This window comes from Schistocerca nitens, chromosome 2 (genome assembly GCF_023898315.1).
Source record: "Schistocerca nitens isolate TAMUIC-IGC-003100 chromosome 2, iqSchNite1.1, whole genome shotgun sequence".
Lineage (NCBI taxonomy): Eukaryota > Metazoa > Arthropoda > Insecta > Orthoptera > Acrididae > Schistocerca > Schistocerca nitens.
This window is the reverse complement of record NC_064615.1, coordinates 320,256,308-320,277,678: the sequence shown is the minus strand read 5'-3', so window position 1 is coordinate 320,277,678 and position 21,371 is coordinate 320,256,308. Positions and strand designations below refer to the sequence as shown.

Genomic DNA, 21,371 nt, shown 5'->3' with positions numbered 1-21,371 from the left:
AACAGGCAGACACTTAAAACAGAACCCTCTGGCACGCCGTTCTCCTGGACGTGGGAGGAACTATATGAGGCTGCGACTTGCACGCGGAAGGTACAATACGACAGGAAATTGCGGATAAAGATCGGCAGAGGGCCCTGAAGACCCCATCCATGAAGCGTAGAAAGGATGTGATGACGCCATGTCGTATCGTACGCCTTCCGCATGTTGAAAAAGACAGCGACCAGGTGCTGACGGCGGGCAAAGGCAGTACGGATGGCCGACTCCAGGCTCACCAGGTTATCGGTGGCGGAGTGGCCTTTACGGAACCCACCCTGAGACGGAGCAAGAAGGCCCTGAGACTCCAGTACCCAATTCAAGCGCCGGCTCACCATCCGTTCGAGAAGCTTGCAAAGAACGTTGGTGAGGCTAATGGGGCGGTAGCTGTCCACCTCCAAAGGGCTCTTGCCCGGTTTCAAAATGGGGATGACAATGCTTTCCCGCCATTGTGACGGAAACTCACCCTCGACCCAGAGACGGTTGTAAAGGTCGAGGAGGCGTCGCTTGCAGTCCACTGAAAGGTGTTTCAGCATCTGACAGTGGATGCGATCTGGCCCGGGAGCGGTATCAGGGCAAGCGGCAAGGGCACTGTGAAATTCCCACTCACTGAATGGAGCATTGTAGGATTCAGAAGTGTGGGTGTGAAAAGAAAGGCTCCGACGTTCCATCCGCTCTTTGATGGAGCGGAAGGCCTGGGGGTAGCGCGCAGAAGCGGAACTCAGAGCAAAATGCTCTGCTAAGCGGGTGGCAATGACGTCGGAGTCAGTACAAACTGCTCCATTCAGTGAGAGCGCAGGGACGCTGACAGGGGTCTGATAGCCGTAGACGCATCGAATCTTGGCCCAGACCTGCGATGGAGTGACATGGAGGCCAATGGTGGACACATACCACTCCCAGCACTCCTTCTTGCCTTGGCGGATAAGGAGGTGGGCCCGCGCACGCAGCCGTTTGAACGCGATAAGGTGGGCTATGGAGGGATGTCGCTTGTGATGCTGGAGCACCCGCCGGCGATCTTTAATCGCTTCAGCGATCTCAGGCGACCACCAAGGCACAGTCCGCCGCTGAGGGGACCCAGAGGAACGGGGAATGGCAGATTCGGCGGCAGTAACGATGCCGGTGGTGACCGATTGAACCACCGCATCAATGTCATCATTAGAGAGAGGCTCAAGAGCGGTAGTGCAGGAGAACAAGTCCCAATCAGCCTTATTCATAGCCCATCTGCTAGGGCGCCCAGAAGAGTGACGCTGTGGTAGTGACAGAAAGATCGGAAAGTGGTTACTACCACACAGGTCGTCATGCACACTCCATTGGACAGATGGTAAGAGGCTAGGGTTACAGATTGAAAGGTCAATGGCGGAGTATGTGCCATGCGCCACACTGAAGTGTGTGAAGGCACCATCATTTAAAATCGAGAGATCGATCTGCGACAATAAATGCTCAACGGTGGCGCCTCGACCTGTTGCCACTGACCCACCCCACAGAGGGTTATGGGCGTTGAAGTCGCCCAATAGCAAGAAAGGTGGCGGCAATTGGGCTATCAGTGCAGCCAGGACATGCTGCAAGACATCACCATCCGGTAGAAGGTAAAGACTGCAGACGGTAACAGCCTGTGGCGTCCACACCCGAACAGCGACAGCCTCTAAAGGTGTTTGGAGAGGGACAGACTCGCTGTGCAGAGTGTGAAGGACATAGAGGCGGTTTCCACCAGACACCCTTTCATAAGCTGCTCGGTTCTTATAATAACCCCGATAGCCACGGAGGGCGGGGGTTCGCATTGCTGGAAACCAAGTTTCCTGAAGAGCAATGCAGAAGAAAGGGTGAAGGCTGATAAGTTGTCGGAGCTCAGCTAGATGGTGGAAGAAACCGCTGCAGTTCCACTGGAGGATGATATTGTCTATGGCTGAGAAAGGCGTGAAAGGACTGGGAAGGCAATTTACGCCGCTTGTTCACACACTGCCACCGATTCAGTACCCTTACGAGTGGCATCCATGGCGTCTGAGGGACCAGCGAGATCAAGGTCCTCAGCGGACGCTAGAATCTCGACCTCATCCTCAGACGCAGAGCGCGAAGGGTGCGGTGGGGTTGGTGCCACCGCAAGTTCTTTGGCCTTAGAGGTCTTTCTCTTGGACTTGTCTCGCTGAACCTTGGGTTTCACCGGCTGGGAAGGCTTCACCGATTCAGTCTCGGGGATGGAGGAGGATCGTGAAGCCCTACGCCCGGCCGCTGGTGAGGACTTATGCCACTGTCGGCCGTCATCCTTCCCGCTGGTGGAACCCTGGGAAGGGAGGGTCCCAAGGGAACTCTTACGGGCGAGAGTAGCCGAAGAAGTTAGACGCTTCTCCGGCTGAGAAGCGGGGATGGACGTCCCCGATGGGTGGGAGGAGGTTGCTCCTGAGGTAGGTGGTGCAGGAGCAACCGGTTGGGTAGAGCCCCCCCACGGGCAAGGGGGCAGGAGTTGTACTGCTTATCGAGCTGGCTGGAAGTCTCAAAACTGATGGGGCTAGCACAGCTGTTGTAGCAGCTGCGTAAGAAGATGTCATTCTCACAGGATGGAGTCTGTCGTATTTCCTTTTAGCCTCAGTATAGGTCAGCCGGTCCAGGGTCTTATATTCCATGATTTTGCGCTCTTTCTGAAAGACTTTGCAGTCAGGCGAGCAAGGGGAAAGATGCTCTCCGCAGTTGACACAGATGGGAGGCAGGGCACATGGAGTATTGGGATGTGATGTGTGTCCGCAATCTCGACATGTGAGGCTGGAAGTGCAGCGGGAAGACATATGCCCGAACTTCCAGCACTTAAAGCACCGCATCGGGGGAGGGATATAGGGCTTGACATCACAACGGTAGACCATCACCTTGACCTTCTCCGGTAATGTATCACCCTCGAAGGCCAAGATGAAGGCACCGGTAGCAACCTGATTGTCCTTCGGACCCCGATGAACGGGCCGGACGAAATGAACACCTCTACGCTCTAAGTTGGCGCGCAGCTCGTCGTCAGACTGCAAAAGTAGGTCCCTATGGACAATAACTCCCTGGACCATATTTAAGCTCTTATGTGGTGTAATGGTAACGTGAACATCCCCCAACTTGTCACAAGCAAGTAACCTGCGTGACTGGGCGGAGGATGCCGTTCGTATCAGTACTGACCCAGAGCGCATTTTGGACAAGCCCTCCACCTCCCCAAACTTGTCCTCTAAATGCTCGACGAAGAACTGAGGCTTTGTGGATAGAAAAGACTCCCCATCAGCTCTCGTGCAAACTAAGAATCGGGGCGAATAACTATTACCTCCATCCTGAGACTTACGCTCCTCCCACGGCGTGGCCAGAGAGGGGAACGTTTTCGGATCGTACTTTTGAGCATTAAATTGAGCCCGAGAACGCTTAGAGACTGCTGGCGGCTGGCCGCCAGCGAGAGATGATGTACCACGCTTCATTGCGGGCCATCCGCCCTGATGCCACCTACTCCGACCAAGGGCCCTCCCCACGTGCGCCACCCAGCCGCAGCAATAGCCACCTGGCAGGATGTCCATTGCCGGGAGTCCTGATGCCCCAGGGAGACGGCCATCTACTCCTTAGCATACGTGGGGAGTTAACGTCGCAGGCATCAGTAGAGCGATCCCTGTGTTGTCAGGGGGCTACAACCAACAGGGTACATGGCGGCCCCACCACAACGGACTGGCTACCGTGCTGGATCTTAGGTGCAAAAATGTCCAAGGTGGTCGTCCCAGTTAAAAGCAACACTGCAGAGTGCAGCGTGGTAATCGCACCCAGGGACGTATCCTCGCCCAAGAGATGGAAAACGAGCGGGACACCATTGCAACGACGAAAAAGCCGGCTAAAGGTCTCAATGCACGACGGATACAGTGCACCATGTAAGGCGCCCTTCCCCAATTGGCTCGCTCTTCGGAATAATTTAGAAAGATGGAGGTCAAACCCGAGAGGGGACCATCACATAAGGCCGAAACATTTGAGACTCCTTTTAGTCGCCTCTTACGACAGGCAGGAATACCGCGGGCCTATTCTAGCCCCCGAACCCGCAGGGGGGAGCCAGGGATGAATCAGATGTTTCATCACCTTGCAAACACAACTGGTGAGAGAGATGGCGTGATAACTAGAAGGAAAGTGTGTGTCCTTACCTGGTTTAGGTATGGATATGACAGTGGCTTCACGCCAGTGTCTGGGAAATGTGCCCTCTGCCCAGATGCGGTTGTACGTATAAAGCAGAAAGTGCTTGCCTGCTAGAGAAAGGTTCTGCAACATCTGAATGTGAACATCATCTGGCCCTGGGGCAGAAGTTCAGTGTTAAGTGATAGCATGATCTAACTCCCTCATAGTAAAGGTGGCACTGCAGCACTCATGGTTCTGAGAAGAGAAGGGTATCGCCCGAGCCACCTCCTCTCATTTCTGATTGAGCAAGGTAACATTGGTTGGAGCTTGAAATCTCTGCAAAATAGCGGGCCAAGATATTGGAGATAGCAATAGGGTCTACTATGACATCATCTGCTACTGTCAGAATGGAAATTGGGGAATGGATCTTGGTCCCAGAGAGCCATCAGAGGTTGGCCCACAAGATGGAAGAGGAAGTAGAACAGTTAAAAGAAATAGTAAAGGAGAAGCGCATCAGCAATCATAAATAATAATTATAAATAATCCGCCTACATTGCAAATAGAAACCGGATGTTGACCTAGGTTTCGGCGCGGATATCCATGCCTTCTTCGGAACACACTAAAATTACAAACTGCCTAAAGAGGCATGGTCCAACATTAATACAGAATGCCCATAAGGGCAAAAGACTCACATAAAATGTAAAATGAACGGTATGTGTATACCATGTAATTAGCTCACCACAGCCAATGTTCGGTGGCCCACGGGCTCTCAGGTAAACTGAAGTGGCGCCGGCAGCTGGGCTGTGAGAATGTCAGAAAGCAACGCGCATACGCAAATTGAGAAATCATCCTCTTCCATGTGATTGGCATAAAATGTGTTACGAAAGTGATCCGATGACCGGGTCAAAGGCGCAGGAAGTTAATGCGTGTGTACGTATAATGTCCTAGCTCGAGGACAATTTTACAGAACAATAGACCATGGATAGGCTCAAACTATATATGTGGGATAGCAAATTCCACGGATGGTCAAAATGCATGCACGCAGGACAGACAAAATACCATTAGCTAGAAGCAGGCTAAAAATATGGGGGATGAATAACCCATTTTTCAATTACTTAGGGTTGGTGATAGTATTTGATGACTACGCTTGGATAAGCGTCTAAAGTTACTGTCTGAAATTCAAAGCACTACTGACCAGAAGAGGGTCAAATTAGTATGACAGGCTTAATGTAATTGCGTGAAAGAATGCACAATGTTGCCTTCATCGCCCCTTAATATCTAATGACCAACAGAGGTCATTTTGAAGAAAGCAACTAGTTTCTTAAAATCAGGTACTTGAGGTACTGAATCATGAGGCTTATAGCATGGAACAGACAAACTACCTATGTGTTCTAATGGTTGTTGACGTGAAAGGTCAAATAACGTAACGGGCTTAATATACATGCTCGAAAGGACGTACAACGTCGCTTTCATCGCCCTTATCATCTACTGACCGACAGAGGTCAAAGTGATTAGCGCTATCAGCTTTATAATCATTAGTAAAGGAAATCCAGCTAGCTTTTCTGCTATACTAAAGAATGCGATGACACTGTGCACACAACTGTTTCTCACGAATGCAGTTTGCCATTGCAGGATGACAGTTAAAAATGTGGAGAGCATGTCTCCACGGGTGAATTGTGTAGCGGCACGTCTCAGTCCACCAAGAGGCCAGGATATGGCACAGTAAAGAAGAAATGCGACAAACGGAATGTTTTGTGGTGCTAAGGATAACATTTGTAAGTTATTCTACCTGATCATCACAACTGGGGAAATGTTTGTTGGTCCCCAGGGAGGGGTAAAGCTCCCAGTTGGCCTTAGTAAGCTGTCACTTGGGGGTGCACGTAGGTGGGATAGGAGTCAGAAAATGGACACCACATGGGAAATGGTCACTCAAGTATGTGTCTGAGAGAACAGACCACTTGAAACAATGGGCAAGCTGGGAAGTGCAGAATGAGAGATCCAAACAAGAATAGGTGTGCATGGAGTCTGAAAGGAACGTATGTGCTGCCGCGTTAAGGGGATGAAGTTTAGGTGAACGCATTAAAGTCCCTCAGCAGCAGAATGTGACAAGGGAGTTGCCAATAAGCTGGAGGAAGTTTGCCCCATTGACTCCAAATGACAAAAGGTTGTGAACGATATGAAGGGAAAAGGTCAAGTGAGGAAAGAAAATGCAGACTGCAACAGTTTGAAGCTGGGTAGTCAGGGAGATGGGTTGACTATGAACATTAGCCTGGATGAGCAGCATGACTCCCCCATGGGACAGAATACTATCCATTGAAGGGGGCGGGCGAGGGGGGGGGGGGGCCTCAAAACAGCCAGGAAGAAATGCAAGAGCTCAAACCGGTTGTGAGGACACAATTTTGCTCCCTGGAGGCAGAGAATAAGTGGACGCTGTGATTCCAAGGGCAGCTGTAAGACCTCTTTGTTGGATCAAAGGCCTGAACGTTCCATTGGAGGAGAGTCATGACGAAAAAAGGGAATGGGAAAAAATAAAGGGGTGTCACCTCGGTGGCTGCCGAGTGCCAGCCTATGATTGGTACAGGGGGCAGAGGCTGGAGGATCCAGCTCCATGAGATCTACAGAGATGTCTGAATTCTCCTTCTGTCAGTCTCTGGGGTTCAGGGCAGTAAAATGATGGTTGGTGGTGCGCACCGGCGACATGGAGGTCAGCTGGGCGAGGGTATCACATGGTGACACCATCAAACAGGATATCCAAGTCAGTGAAGGAGAAGACCATTTGCCTTTGTTTGACTTCTTAAAGTCTTTCCGGTTGGCAGAAGGCTCAGTTGTTGGTTGGCTGGAGTGATGTAGGAAGTCTTCATGGAAGTATTTCTTCTGTCCTTTCTGGCCTGCCTGTTGTGTAGCTAGTGACTTCACCCCATGACGTGAAAGTTTGGTGGCAAGTTTCACAGCTGGAGGAGGAGACGAGGATGCTGCCATGACATTGGGTGATTTTACAATCACGATGCAGAATCTGAGGTCACATGGCTGCTTGGCCATGTCCTTCATGAAGGGAGATGTAGCAAGAACAGTACTGGCATAATCCGTATTACTCTAGGCAGGGGGTGGGGTTACCTTCATAGTCTCAGATGTTACTGAATTTAGCATATGTTAAAATTCAGGAGTAAGTGAGAAACAAGTATTTTTTTGTTTTCTCCAAAACTATTCCTGTCCCGAGATACCGACCTCCAAAGATGACACTCAGAACACCATTTTTGAGATGTGAATTTCAGAAATTTTTCTAAAATGTTTTAGCTCTGTAACAATTCTTGATATTTTGTCAGAGTTGTCTTTTTATTTGAAAGATAATTGCTTTATGATTACAATGGTATCCTCAGTTTGGACATACCTGTCAAACTTCTTTTACTGTCACCTTTTGAATTTTTTTTTTAATTTACAGAAAACTTTTGGTTTCAGAAATGACAATCCAGAAAAGTTAGATTTTTTTCTGTCAATTAGTACCATGTAGTACTATATTCCCAATAAAGGAGAGCTTTCACTTTTAAGTTTGACAGGTTTTATTTTAAAAATCTCTTTTTTTTAACTTTCAAGGGTAATATATGTCTTCAATGAAGTTGTTCATTACTAATTTCTTTGTTACAATGTTTATTTCTATTGCCTTTGTTGCAGTTATTTCTTTTCACTTTCATTGTTGCAGTTATTTCTTACACTTGTGTAGTTTCTTGTCAGTTTATTTTTCATGGTTGTTCATTGCAGGTTTCTGTATTGTAGTTGTTCAGTACTAATTTGTTTACTGTGGAGGCTTCTAAGAAATCTGAGACCATCCAGCGAGTTCTGAGGAATTTGCCAGCTGACACAGTTGCAGTGTGTTTAGTGAAAAGGACTGTTTGAAATGTCTTCTGACTGGGGCCACAGGAGAGTGAAGTGTGCTGACTATTTGCATATCCGTAAAAGAGTGATATATATAAGACAAACAAACAGACACTGTTCAGGTTGGGAACAAGTGTTCTCATTTGAAGACTCTGTTCCAAAGTGAAGATGTTTCCAACGACCACTTTTTTTGTTCTAAATGTTTTGACAGAATAACAACAATGATAGTATCTGAACAAGGTGAAGCCTCCCATGGTGCAGATTTTGCATCAATATAGGATGAATTAAATATCCTGAATCATTCAACTACAGAGGCACGTTTTAGTCCTGTTAAGAAACCGTGGTCAGTGAAATCGAGTCATAAGCTTTATGGCTCAAGAAAAATCAGATAAATTACTAAAGCTATGGATGAATACATTACAGCAAAACTGACCACACTCTTCAAAGTAGAAATTCCATTATCAGAAGAAAATGAACCAAAGCACTCCTGCACCTTTTGCCAGGTATTTTTCACAAATATCAATTCTACTGTTGAATAATGTGCATCCTAAAGTGAAAAGGTGCACGTTTTAACTATTAATCCACATACATTTTCAAAGAAAACAATTTTGAACCACATTCCATCAGTATCACAGTACATGGTAGACAAATCAAGAAATGTGAGGCCTGTAAAAGGAGTATTTGGAAGACCAGATCCCTATTACGGTCATCCAGTAGAAGCAGCAGTAATTTTATCTGGAAGATAAATGGGACTGTTCTTGCCAGAGTGCCAACAAAAAAGACACTATAACTGTAACAGTTGAAGGTCAAAAAGTTGTGAAAGTGAAGAAGTACATGACTTGCAGTATTAAAGAAACTTTTGCAATTTATAAGCGCAACTATACAACTTCACATGTTGGAAGATCAAAATTTTATGCACTAAGACCTAAGTGGGTAGTTCAACACCCACCTAGAGATGTCTGTTTATGTGTGTACGGCATGAATTTTGAACTTTGTGTGATAAAGTCTGAAGAACTTACTGGAGCATGTAACAAATGACGCCTTCGATGGGAGTGTGAAGTCACTAGTAGTCTGTGACATAAAGGGTGAGACTAGTTTGTTTCAAAAATGTGGTGACTGCCCTGGAAAGGGAAGAAGTGGCAGATAACTGCAGAAATTACATGTGTGACATGGGAGGAAAATAAACTAATTAAGAAAACTGTTGGCTTTGACAGTTTCATTGATGAACTTGGTAAGTGGTCAGTAAAAGCAGTAACACACCGGCATCTGAAGAAATTGCAACAATGACACATTACAGAAGTGAAAGGGTATGTACAGGCTCAAGAATTATGTTTAGAGCTTCACTGTGATTTTGCTGAGAACTAGCCTGTAATTCTCCCACAAGATGTACAAGGGTATCATTGGAGTAATGACCCGGTGTCAATTTTTACAGGAGTGACATAGTATCAAACCAAGGCCACAAGTGTTGCAGGTATAAGTGATGAGACAGGACATGACTCAGCACATGCTTTGCTAGCAATGCGCAATTCTTCAACTGCAAACAGGGGCAGAGAAGATCATTATATCTGATGGTGTTCCTAATCATTTTAAAAATCGTTACCAACTGTCTGAATTGAATAAGTCGGTTGAGCCAACTGACTGGGTATACAGTGCTACTGGTCATAGGATGGGGCCTTGTGATGGTGTAGGCGGCCTATTGAAGCATCATGCTACAAAACAATCTTTCCAGACCAAATACAGCTGCGATTCAGAATGCTGAGAATTTTATGAGAGTCGTGAAATCTTACACATCCACTGCCCTCATTCTTTTGTCCAAAGAGGAAATCAAACAATTCCATGAGCAGAAAAAAGAAGAATGGTCCAAACAAACTACTCTCGTGAAAGGAATTCAGATGGGCGAACTCATACTGCACGCACTTTAAAGAGCAAGAGAGAAGAAATTTTGTTCGTTTGGCCAAAATCTCAGAAACATAAGGATAATATTCAGATTCACAACCTGAGAAGGGGGATGTTTGTGGCGTGTGTGTGTGTGTGTGTGGGGGGGGGGGGGGGGTGTATGACTGCGACTGGTGGATTGCACAGATTAAAGACACCAGTTATGAGTTAAACGAAACAGTAGTGAACTTTATGCTACCACACAGACCAGCTGCTGGATATACGTTTCCAGCTGAAGGACAGCAACAATGCCATCAGTGCTCATCTACATCCACTTACAAACCCTACCTCAGTGTCCCAATTCCAGAAATCCAGTATGATCTCGTCTATCCTCAATACCTTAGGCCCATCCCAGAACTTCTCCCCAGAGTCCATCTCTCTCCTTACCCCTACCACTCCCCACCCTCCTACATACTTCCTAAAGTCCATAAACACAACCACCCAGGATGCCCCATTGTGTCCAGTTACTGTGTCCCCATTGAAAGAATCTCTGCTCTTGTAGACCAACACCTTCAGCATATTTCCTGCAACCTACTCTCCTATATAAATGATACCAACTACACTCCTGGAAATTGAAATAAGAACACCGTGAATTCATTGTCCCAGGAAGGGGAAACTTTATTGACACATTCCTGGGGTCAGATACATCACATGATCACACTGAGAGAACCACAGGCACATAGACACAGGCAACAGAGCATGCACAATGTCGGCACTAGTACAGTGTATATCCACCTTTCGCAGCAATGCAGGCTGCTATTCTCCCATGGAGACGATCGTAGAGATGCTGGATGTAGTCCTGTGGAACGGCTTGCCATGCCATTTCCACCTGGCGCCTCAGTTGGACCAGCGTTCGTGCTGGACGTGCAGACCGCGTGAGACGACGCTTCATCCAGTCCCAAACATGCTCAATGGGGGACAGATCCGGAGATCTTGCTGGCCAGGGTAGTTGACATACACCTTCTAGAGCACGTTGGGTGGCATGGGATACATGCGGACGTGCATTGTCCTGTTGGAACAGCAAGTTCCCTTGCCGGCCTAGGAATGGTAGAACGATGGGTTCGATGACGGTTTGGATGTACCGTGCACTATTCAGTGTCCCCTCGACGATCACCAGTGATGTACGGCCAGTGTAGGAGATCGCTCCCCACACCATGATGCCGGGTGTTGGCCCTGTGTGCCTCGGTCGTATGCAGTCCTGATTGTGGCGCTCACCTGCACGGTGCCAAACACGCATACGACCATCATTGGCACCAAGGCAGAAGCGACTCTCATCGCTGAAGACGACACATCTCCATTCGTCCCTCCATTCACGCCTGTCGCGACACCACTGGAGGCGGGCTGCACGATGTTGGGGCGTGAGCGGAAGACGGCCTAACGGTGTGCGGGACCGTAGCCCAGCTTCATGGAGATGGTTGCGAATGGTCCTTGCCGATACCCCAGGAGCAACAGTGTCCCTAATTTGCTGGGAAGTGGCGGTGCAGTCCCCTATGGCACTGCGTAGGATCCTACGGTCTTGGCGTGCATCCGTGCGTCGCTGCGGTCCGGTCCCAGGTCGACGGGCACGTGCACCTTCCGCCGACCACTGGCGACAACATCGATGTACTGTGGAGACCTCATGCCCCACGTGTTGAGCAATTCGGCGGTACGTCCACCCGGCCTTCCGCATGCCCACTATACGCCCTCGCTCAAAGTCCGTCAACTGCACATACGGTTCACGTCCACGCTGTCGCGGCATGCTACCAGTGTTAAAGACTGCGATGGAGCTCCGTATGCCACGGCAAACTGGCTGACACTGACGGCGGCGGTGCACAAATGCTGCGCAGCTAGCGCCATTCGACGGCCAACACCGCGGTTCCTGGTGTGTCCGCTGTGCCGTGCGTGTGATCATTGCTTGTACAGCCCTCTCGCAGTGTCCGGAGCAAGTATGGTGGGTCTGACACACCGGTGTCAATGTGTTCTTTTTTCCATTTCCAGGAGTGTATTTTCTCCACAGACTCTCCACAGTTCCTTTTCCTTACCATATGGTGCCCTGCTCATCACTAGTGATAGCACCTCCTCTACATTAACATCACCAATGTCCCTAGTCTTACCACTATTTAACATTACCTTTCCCAAAGTCCGATGGATTCCAAACCTACGATCTCCTTCCTAATTGTCATGACCCACTACATCCTCACCCACAATTACTTCTTCTCTGAAGCCATCACCTATGAACCAATCGAGGGTGCGGCTACATGCACTCACATGGCACCATCCTATGCCAATCTATTTGTGGGCAATCTCGAGGAACCCTTCCTAAACACCCAGAATCCCAAACCCTTCACCTAGTTCAGATTCACTGATGACATCTCTATGATGTGGATCAAGGGTGGGGACACCTTATCCACATTCCTCTTGAACCTCAACACTTTCTTAACCATTTGCTTCACCTAATGCTATTCAACCCAGCAAGCCACCTTTGATATTGACTTCCACCTCAAAGATGGCCACATCAGTATCTCCATCTATATCAAACCTACCAACCACCAGCAATGCCTCCACTATTCCATACCAAGAAGTCCCTTCCATTCAGCCTAGCCACCTGTGGCCGTCGCATCTGTAGGATGTGTGGTCCCTCTCGAAATGTACCAAGGGACTCACTCTGAGGCTTTCACAAACCGTAATTACTCCCCCCTGTAACCTTGTTCAAAAACAAATCTCCCATGCCTTATCTCACCAGTCACCGACCAGCTCTCAAAGTCCCATCATCAGGTCACAGAGGAGCATTCCCCTCATGACTCAATACCACCCAGGACTGAAACAGCTGAATAACATTCAACACCAGGGTTTGATTAACTCATTGTGGCCTGAAATGAGGAATATCCTACCCACGATCCTTCCCACCCCTTCCTATGGTGGGTTTCCGCAACCCGCTGAACCTACACAATATCCTCATCCATCCCTACACAACCCTTGCTCCCAACTGCTTGTCTTATAGCTCATATCCCAATAGTAGACCTAGATACAAGACCTGTCCCATACACCCTCCCAGCACCACCTACTCCAGTCCGGTCACAAACATCATCTATCCCATCCCTGTGAAACTAGTCATGTGATCTACAAGCTAAACTGTAAAGAAGTATTCTACTTGGGCAATGACAACCAACAAGCTGTCTGTCTGCATCAATGGCCGCCAACAAACTGTGGCCAAGAAAAAGCTGGAGCACTCCGTTGCTGAGCGTGCCACAGAACACAACATTCCTCATTTCAATGAATGCTTCACAGCCTATGTCACCTGTATCCTTCCCACTAACACCCGCTTTTCTGAAGTGTGCAGGTGAGAAGTCTCCCTGCAGTATATCTTAAGTTCCCATAATCCTCCTGGCCTCAACTTTTGTTAGTCATCGTCCTTACCCGTCTAACCCTTTCCCTGTTCCCATTCCAGCGTTACACAGCCGTCTATTCCACCAATGCACCCATTTCCCTCCCCCTCCCCACCCTCCTGCCTAACTCCCACCACCAAGTTGCTTCTACCATAATACACTGCTACTCACAGTCTGGCCTCAGCAGCCAGATGACTCAGCATCACAGTTATATGCTGATAATCAACAATCCTTTTCATAACACTGTCACATCCCATCCTGGATTTTCCATTGTTATAAATACAGATTGTATGTATGAGGTATCAAGGGGACTCAGTGAAGGTGTTTAAATTTGATGAGGTGGATGTATCCCACATCAGGTTTGAACAACTTCTTGCTGTTTTCCCAAATCTATGCATCAAACATCTGTGGAGTTCCTTATATTACGAATTTTCAGGAAATTTATACAATTTGCAAAGTGGAAGAGTAGTAATCTGCAAAGTTTTTTTAATTAAAATATGTAAGCACTCTGGACTTTATAGTAATACTGTACTGAAACTTATCATGTTTACAGATAGCAAAAGTTTCCTACAAGACTACTTAAATAGGAAGTGACACCTAAATACATCTTCTGATTAATCTACAAATTAATATAATTTTAATTAGTAAGAACAGATTCTACCTCACAAGTTCCACCCCTGACAATTCCTTGCCCCCTCACGAGATGGTCTTCAATTGCAATTTTTGTAAGTAAATATTAATAATACTACATTTATTGATATTTCATCACATTGAGAATTATTTTAATAGTGTGAATTCAATGTTTTATAAAGAGTTTTTGTAAAGTGTTGATGGGCATCCAATGCTGTGTCTAGTTGCTGCCTCACCTGTGACAAAGTTTTAAAGGCAAGGTAAGACAACGATTCGTATGATCAATCAATCAATCAATCAATCAATCAATCTTTACTTTATTTCTGTTTTTACTTTTTGTTATTTACACTGTTGACTGCTGAAAAACATAACTATCCTATCCATGACACTGGAATCCCCCAAATAATTTTGGAGAGAAAAGACCAACGAAATTAGTGAAGATCTATATAAATTTGCACATGCTTCCAAAAAGTTGTGTTAACTGTACTTTACCAGTTTACATGGAGTTCAAGGTGGTGTTTTTTTTTTTTTTTTTTTTTTTTTGGGGGGGGGGGGGAGCATAAGTGTTCTTTAACTGTGTTTATTATATTGCAAGAAAACTTAACATGATAGCTCTTTTTTAATTTGTGTAAGACTAACTAAGTAACATATTGTACATAAATTAAATTTTCATAATTACATATAGTTGATTTACTGAGCTTTCTGACTTTTTTTTCCTTTCTTTTTTTTTTAGTTTTTTAAAAGAGAGAGAGAGAGAGAGAGAGAGAGAGAGAGAGAGAGAGAGAGAGAGAGAGAAGTACAGGTCTTTTTTTTTTGGGTCAGATTAAATTACAACCACTCTGCCCTGTGTCCTTCTTCACATATTGTGCTCCTGACACCGTTACCTAAAACCATTACAACTATGATGAGTAATTTTAACGACTTCCTTAGGTTTTCCATGTTTTTGACATTTAGCATATTGCACCAATACACCATATTTCTGCATGTCATATCAGTCATATCCACTGTCAAAAAATGTCTCAATAATTTATTGTTAGATCAATCACAAAAATGATACACCCAATCATCTTTCACAAACACCAGTTCACACAACATCCCTGACATTTACCTTAAGATACTATCACCTCAAGCAATCACCATCTACAGAAGACCCTCTTCTCAACACCAATTTTCAAGTACAAGGCTCCTATATGATGCCACATGCCACAGTGTCATTATGTCAAGGGTCAAAGCCGACACCTCGTACTGAACACTTTGGTCGACCCAGAGTAGCAGCTCTGTTAAATTGAGAGAGAGAGAGAGAGAGAGAGAGAGAGAGAGAGAGAGAGAGAGGTGCATCATACATACTCAAACACTCCATCCTGATAAGAAAGACAAACATCAGTGATAAGTAAACACGAAGCTGCATCAGAAGGACTCCGTCTTCTTGATGGCTGAATGAATGTTACTCATTACTTATTATCCCTCTCAAGGAAATGTATTATCCGATTGACAAATAACAGTACACAGCAAGGTAACTAAATGCTGATGGACAGTACATAAGCCCAAGTCTGCTTCTTACAAGCCTCTTTTGCCACTATCAACTACCTCATCTCCTATATTCAGAAATGGGTCATCATCCAACAGAATTCAGTATCAAATACAGTACATTCATCAGGAGGAAACATCCTTATGACACAATTATGGAAGTGGTTGCACAGTCAAGAGTGACATCTGGTTCAATCTCTCTGCAAATAGTCTAGTCTCTGTTGATCCATTGTAAACATATGACAGCAGCCGGTCAATTGTTTAACAAAGAAATTAGCCAAACAGCCATTTTTAAGAAGTTATTTTATTTTATTTTCGCTACCAGTTTTGGCAATTTAATATGCCATCTGCAGTCAAGTCTTTGAAAGAAGCACTTGAGAATTCATGACATCTAGAAACATATGTCAATACTGATCATTTTTGAGAAGTGCATATGGGACTTGAAGGTTGCATATTGAATTGTTGAAACTGGAAGTGAAAATAATATAACTTTTCAACTCGCACAATTGTCTCATGAATTTCTTTGATAAAGTATGTGTTAACACATTAAAATTACAGTACTTCTTCCTATTATACAACAACAAAAGTATTAATGTAAAATTATTGTTTTGAGTATGGGTCATAACCCAGTACCTACAAAATTGCCTTCAGCTTTTCTAGCAGTTAGGCTGGAGACTACTCCAACGCCAATATGAGGTGTATGTGCACGCCATATAAATAGAGAAGTTTTAGTTGCCCGGATCACAGCAACTACATGTATGGACTTCTAGTTTCAGTAAATTTTAATTGCTATCTTCAGTTCATCAACATGCATCAAACATTGTGCCACTATGTAGTGCACTCATCTAGTCATGAACATATAGGCACTAAACTTGCCAGAACAGACGCACCAGTGTAGTGTCATGTACCGGTATAAAAACATAACTGTGGTAAACACAAAAGTCACTAACAAAATACATTTGGGACACACAAGAGGTTACTTGCTCCCTCCGTGCTAACAGCTGATGATTTGGACAAAGCAAGTAATATCTTCTGTACCAAATGTATTTTATTAGTAACTTTTGTATCACTTGCTAAAGTGTACCAGATATATTTTGTGTTCAACACATTTACGTTTGTATTACTTGACGTATGACACTACACTGATGCTTCTGTTCCAATGTTCATGACTAGATGACGGTGCACTATGTAGTGGCACAATGTCTGGTGACGAACTGAAGATGGCAAAGTTTGCTGAAACCAGTAGTCCTTGCATGTAATTATGTGATCTGGGTGAGAAATCTATTTTAACAAGAAGATTATATTTTTCTTAATAAAACATTGCTCTCCTGCTGACAATGTCAGGTAACCATATCTTAGTAGATGTGTGTTTCACTCAACTGGCAATGGATCTTGGGACTTTATTCACACTGGATATTTAACCACTCTGTATGAGGGTTTACAGCTGGTTTATATACAAATGACTGCAGAATGAATCAAAATTATACGTCTATTGTGTCCTGAAGAATTAGTATTGGTTGGGAAAGGGATAAAACATCAACCTTAGTACAAAAATTAGATTGGATGCTTGTAACATAACCCCAGAAAAAATTGTCACTCTGATAAACCGCATCCAAAATCTTCCTTTTGTCCTTTGTCTTTGCCGTGGTTGGATGCAATGTCTACTGCTGGGAGTGGTAAGACGACTTCTCAGCTCTTACTCACAAATATCTATTTCTGAAACTTTGTCTACACCATAGCAAAGTGTGATAGTATCCAAAAATGGCTCTGAGCACTATGGGACTCAACTGCTGTGGTCATAAGTCCCCTAGAACTTAGAACTACTTAAACCTAACTAACCTAAGGACATCACACACATCCATGCCCGAGGCAGGATTCGAACCTGCGACCGTAGCAGTCGCACGGTTCTGGACTGCGCGCCTAGAACCGCGAGACCACCGCGGCCGGCTGTGATAGTATCCAAAAGATACACTACAGCCACACAGGTCAAGAGAAATATTTGATATGAGTCACTGGAGTTGATCAGCGACAATGTTAATGGTTGCTGTGAAATCACATTTTGGTACACATGTTCACAGTTTGCTTATTAATTAGTGAAGTGAACTAATGTGAAAGCAAAAAACCTGACTGTGGTGACAGATTGATCTTAGCCAATAATTTTCTTTATCCAGCCACTTAACACCTATACCAGTATTTTCTTGCAGGTTTTCTCCTTAAATGAAATGCCTCTTTTGAATGGGACATTTTTGTGTTATATGCTACGTGATTGTCTCAGTATTGCATTTATTTGTCTGGGAGTTGTTGAAGACATAGGAACCATTATAGAGTGCATGCAGGTACATTTACCTGAACTGCCCCCAATGAGTGTTTGCTTCAGATATACACATTTCAATGGTGTAGCAAAAGAATTAGTAATGCTTGGTTGCTGCATTGTTTTTAACACTTTAGTTCACCATACGGTACAGAAAATATGAAGCATTCCGCTTTACGGTATCTAAACCTTCCCTTCAGACACTGTGTATGGCAATTTTCTGTGCTGTATTTAAAGAGGGGGGAAAGAGGGGAAGGGGAGGGAGAGAGGAAGCTCCAGCTGGCACCAAGGAGATTGATAGGCTACAGAGTGCATGATATACTCTTCAGCACACTGATTCAGTGTTGACAAATGTTTTGGGCTTCATGCAGAGCACCTAGGAGTTAAATGACTACACAGAGGAGATTACCACTTCTAAGCTTCATTGACAGAGACCCATAATGACATTTCCGTAAAGAGAGAGAGAGAGAGAGAGAGAGAGAGAGAGAGAGAGAGAGAGAGAGAGAGAGAGAGATTGATTTCACACAGGCAGTGTGGCCGTTAAGAGTGTTAAAGTAGTGTCTGACCAGAGGTTGATGAACCAAATTATTCTGCTATTAAACATCTAATCTTCCTCAGCCATATTCAGTCCAGAGTTTCACAATGTTCAAAATAATATAACTGTGAACTCCGTAAGTCATAATGGGTCCCAGATACGTTTTTCTTCCGGAAGAAGGGTTGGAAACGGGTGGAGGCTGAACTGATAAACATCACAAAATATATTTTGAACCTTCGCCTTGAATTTACCTAACCAGTTTGTGTGTTTTAACAACACTTTTCTCCAAGTACAAAAATATGATATACTAATCGAACAAACAGTGCAACTAACAGGCTCTGCTAGCTTCTGTTGGGGGTATTTACTAATCATGTGCAAAAAGACAGGCAGTGTTTGCGTGTTGCCAGAAGATGGGACCATTACAATTTGATGCTTCAATTTGTTTTACACACACTGTAGTAGAGTGATCACCTAAGATTTCTCATACCTCCCCTGAATATTTATTGCAATACAGCCCATCAAACACATAATTCCATGTAATTGTCCAAATGGCCACGTTCTCAGTTCTTGAGAGAAGCACAAGCTGCTCTTATCTTAAGTCAGAAATGATAAATTCTTTGTCCCAGACTATCAAATGGTTATATTAGGTAATACAGAAGCTTTTAGTGCAAGGAATCAAATAGTTTGCAGAGGCTCCAGCAAACTACGAAACATTAAACATCAAATTAAATGTAGAAGGTCTTTAATCAATAGTTTTCTTGCTCAAGTTGGGATCTCGCCTTTTGGCCAACCGTGAACTAAGAATCTCGGACTTATTACAATTTTCAGCAGTCATTGTAGGCGTTCAGGTTTAATGAAATTCTGTCTCGCAGAAACAAAATGTTTGACATGACGCACAGATTGCCATTTCTCTATTGAGTGAAATACGGACCCGCTCGGCATTGCCACCGGCACGAAAGCAATCAGCAGATGTAACGTCTCGATATATAGGCCTACGTTCTTCATGGATATTTCCCTACGACGATGCATTTAACAGCAATGTTGCAACAGATTAAAAAAAAAATCAGGGACTCATCATTCCAAGTGTTGTGGAACTATTGATTTAATAGTGATTATATTTTCGACACATCAAACACTGGCACCCACAGAAAAAAATTGACCGCTGTATTACGCAATTCTGCAGTTTCCAGTACGTCTTACCTTAGGAATGTTAAGGCAGACCGCCGACATGCCAACATTTCTAATATTCAAGCGAAATCAGTATCACTGTAGTACAAAAGCAAAAGCTTCCTTCAATCCCAACAATAAAATCCTACCACCTTCGATTTTACACCTTCCCCCACTCTATCCCTCCGCACTCACCACTCAGACTTAAGTTCGACAGTCGCTTGACCGATTACGAAAGAGTGCAACGGTAAAGATATACACTAGGGACAGCCAAGGATTTACTATCGACTACAGCAGATTTCCCAAAATATTTATTATTACGTATTATAAGTTAATATTGGCTGAGCTAATGTATTGGAAAGAACATATGAATGACTCAGCTCAAATATTCCTCAAGATTTCTTCCGTTTTTTATCTTTGCCTATGTTTTCAATATTGTTTGATCTCTGACTATCCAAATGTAGTATGTTTTTTACTTTGGACTGGAAAAGAGGGAAGAAAATGGATATAGTTTAATGATTGGTGTGTTTGATTGTGTGTATCGTGTATATTGTAACTACGAATAAAGTTATCGAAGAGCTGACGTGATGCACCAGTGATGGATAAAATCTGCAGTTTAGCAGCATAAAAGTGATTCTGCTGTGTTGAGAGTGTGGGTGTTCAAATACAGACCCTATATTTCATTATTTGCTAATGCCACGGCAAATATATCATGAACGTAACAAAGAATGCTTTTCTACCCAACAAATTATTTAGTGCTCATGAACTAATTTCGCCATTTCACGCAGGTTATCCATAATGGCAGACGAAGGAGGCGTTATTCTAACCTCTCCAGCGTCTGGAGTTCATGGGCGCCACAGTCGAAGAATAAAATTAAGTGATCAGCAGTTGGAATCAATAACACGGGAAGAACTCGTAAGAAATTGGAGAGAACTGGACTCGTACGTCGATGTACTTGAATCTCAAGTAGCAAACCAGGAAGGTAGATGCATAGTCTGAAACTGAATTTTTTTTTTTTACTTGAAGTTTGTCGGGAATTAGCTTTTGTTGTGATTTGAGTGAACTGACGTTATTAATCATGTGGCAGATGGACTGCCGTATTCACCCTATGTGTTACTACTAAATATTTTGAATGTAAGATTTGGCATTTATTGTGAAGGTAATTGCTTTAAAAGAAAAGTTCGTCATCCTGTGCAGGATGTAAAGTTTCCTTCACAATTTGAGCTGTCAGTGTAAAGTTATATTTCTTTGTAGCTGTATTTATTGGATTTCAGTTGGACTGCATATGACAGTGATCAATGTAGAAATATATTGATTGTAATGGGTTCACAGTGGTGTGTTCACTTAATTAGTATTATATGATGAACTTTCATGGTCACTGATCCATTGAAGTTTAATGTGGAACTCAGAATTTCGGAAACAAAACAAGGAGCAGTTTGACAGCTGAACTGTCATCCACTGTATGTGTATTTTGAGTGACATTTTCCTACCACATTAATTTGACATATTCAGCTAAAGAAACTGTATTTTTCCTGCTTGTCTTAAAGTTGTATAGACAATTATGTTTCTGATACAGTAACAGCTGTTTAGAAACAATTAGGATGATGGCAGTACTGGTACCAAATTAGTTTTAGGCTCAGATATGTGAGAACTGGGATATTTTGAAAATAATTAAATTACAGTATTAACTTTACACGGAGGGTACAGCTTCGTACATTGTCATTCATCATGAACTAGTACATGTAAGTTATCCTAAATTATTAGAAAGGTTTCCGTCTATTCTGATTTGGTGTTAAATAAACTTTCTGTTCATTGTTGAAAATAACAGTTATTTGCCTAAGGAACATAGGCCTAGTAGTTAAAACCAGTGACATGTTCTTTTGATATTAAT

The 21,371-nt window shown here is 44.2% G+C and overlaps 2 protein-coding genes across 2 annotated transcripts in view; one reads left to right on the top strand and one right to left on the bottom strand.

Annotated features, from left to right (window-relative positions):
- The window catches only part of LOC126236105 (superoxide dismutase [Mn], mitochondrial), a 57,081-nt gene extending 37,369 nt beyond the window's left edge, over positions 1 to 19,712 (bottom strand). The window contains exon 1 of the mRNA XM_049945174.1: positions 19,514 to 19,712. Within this exon, the coding sequence (XP_049801131.1) occupies positions 19,514 to 19,551 (38 nt within the window). The 5' untranslated portion in view covers positions 19,552 to 19,712. The remainder of the gene's footprint in view (positions 1 to 19,513) is intronic.
- A 237-nt stretch (positions 19,713 to 19,949) lies between these two features.
- LOC126236104 (pre-mRNA-splicing regulator WTAP) overlaps positions 19,950 to 21,371 on the top strand; it is a 40,065-nt gene continuing 38,643 nt past the window's right edge. The window contains exons 1-2 of the mRNA XM_049945172.1: positions 19,950 to 20,132; positions 20,269 to 20,462. Coding sequence (XP_049801129.1) covers positions 20,279 to 20,462 — 184 coding nt within the window. The 5' untranslated portion in view covers positions 19,950 to 20,132; positions 20,269 to 20,278. The remainder of the gene's footprint in view (positions 20,133 to 20,268; positions 20,463 to 21,371) is intronic.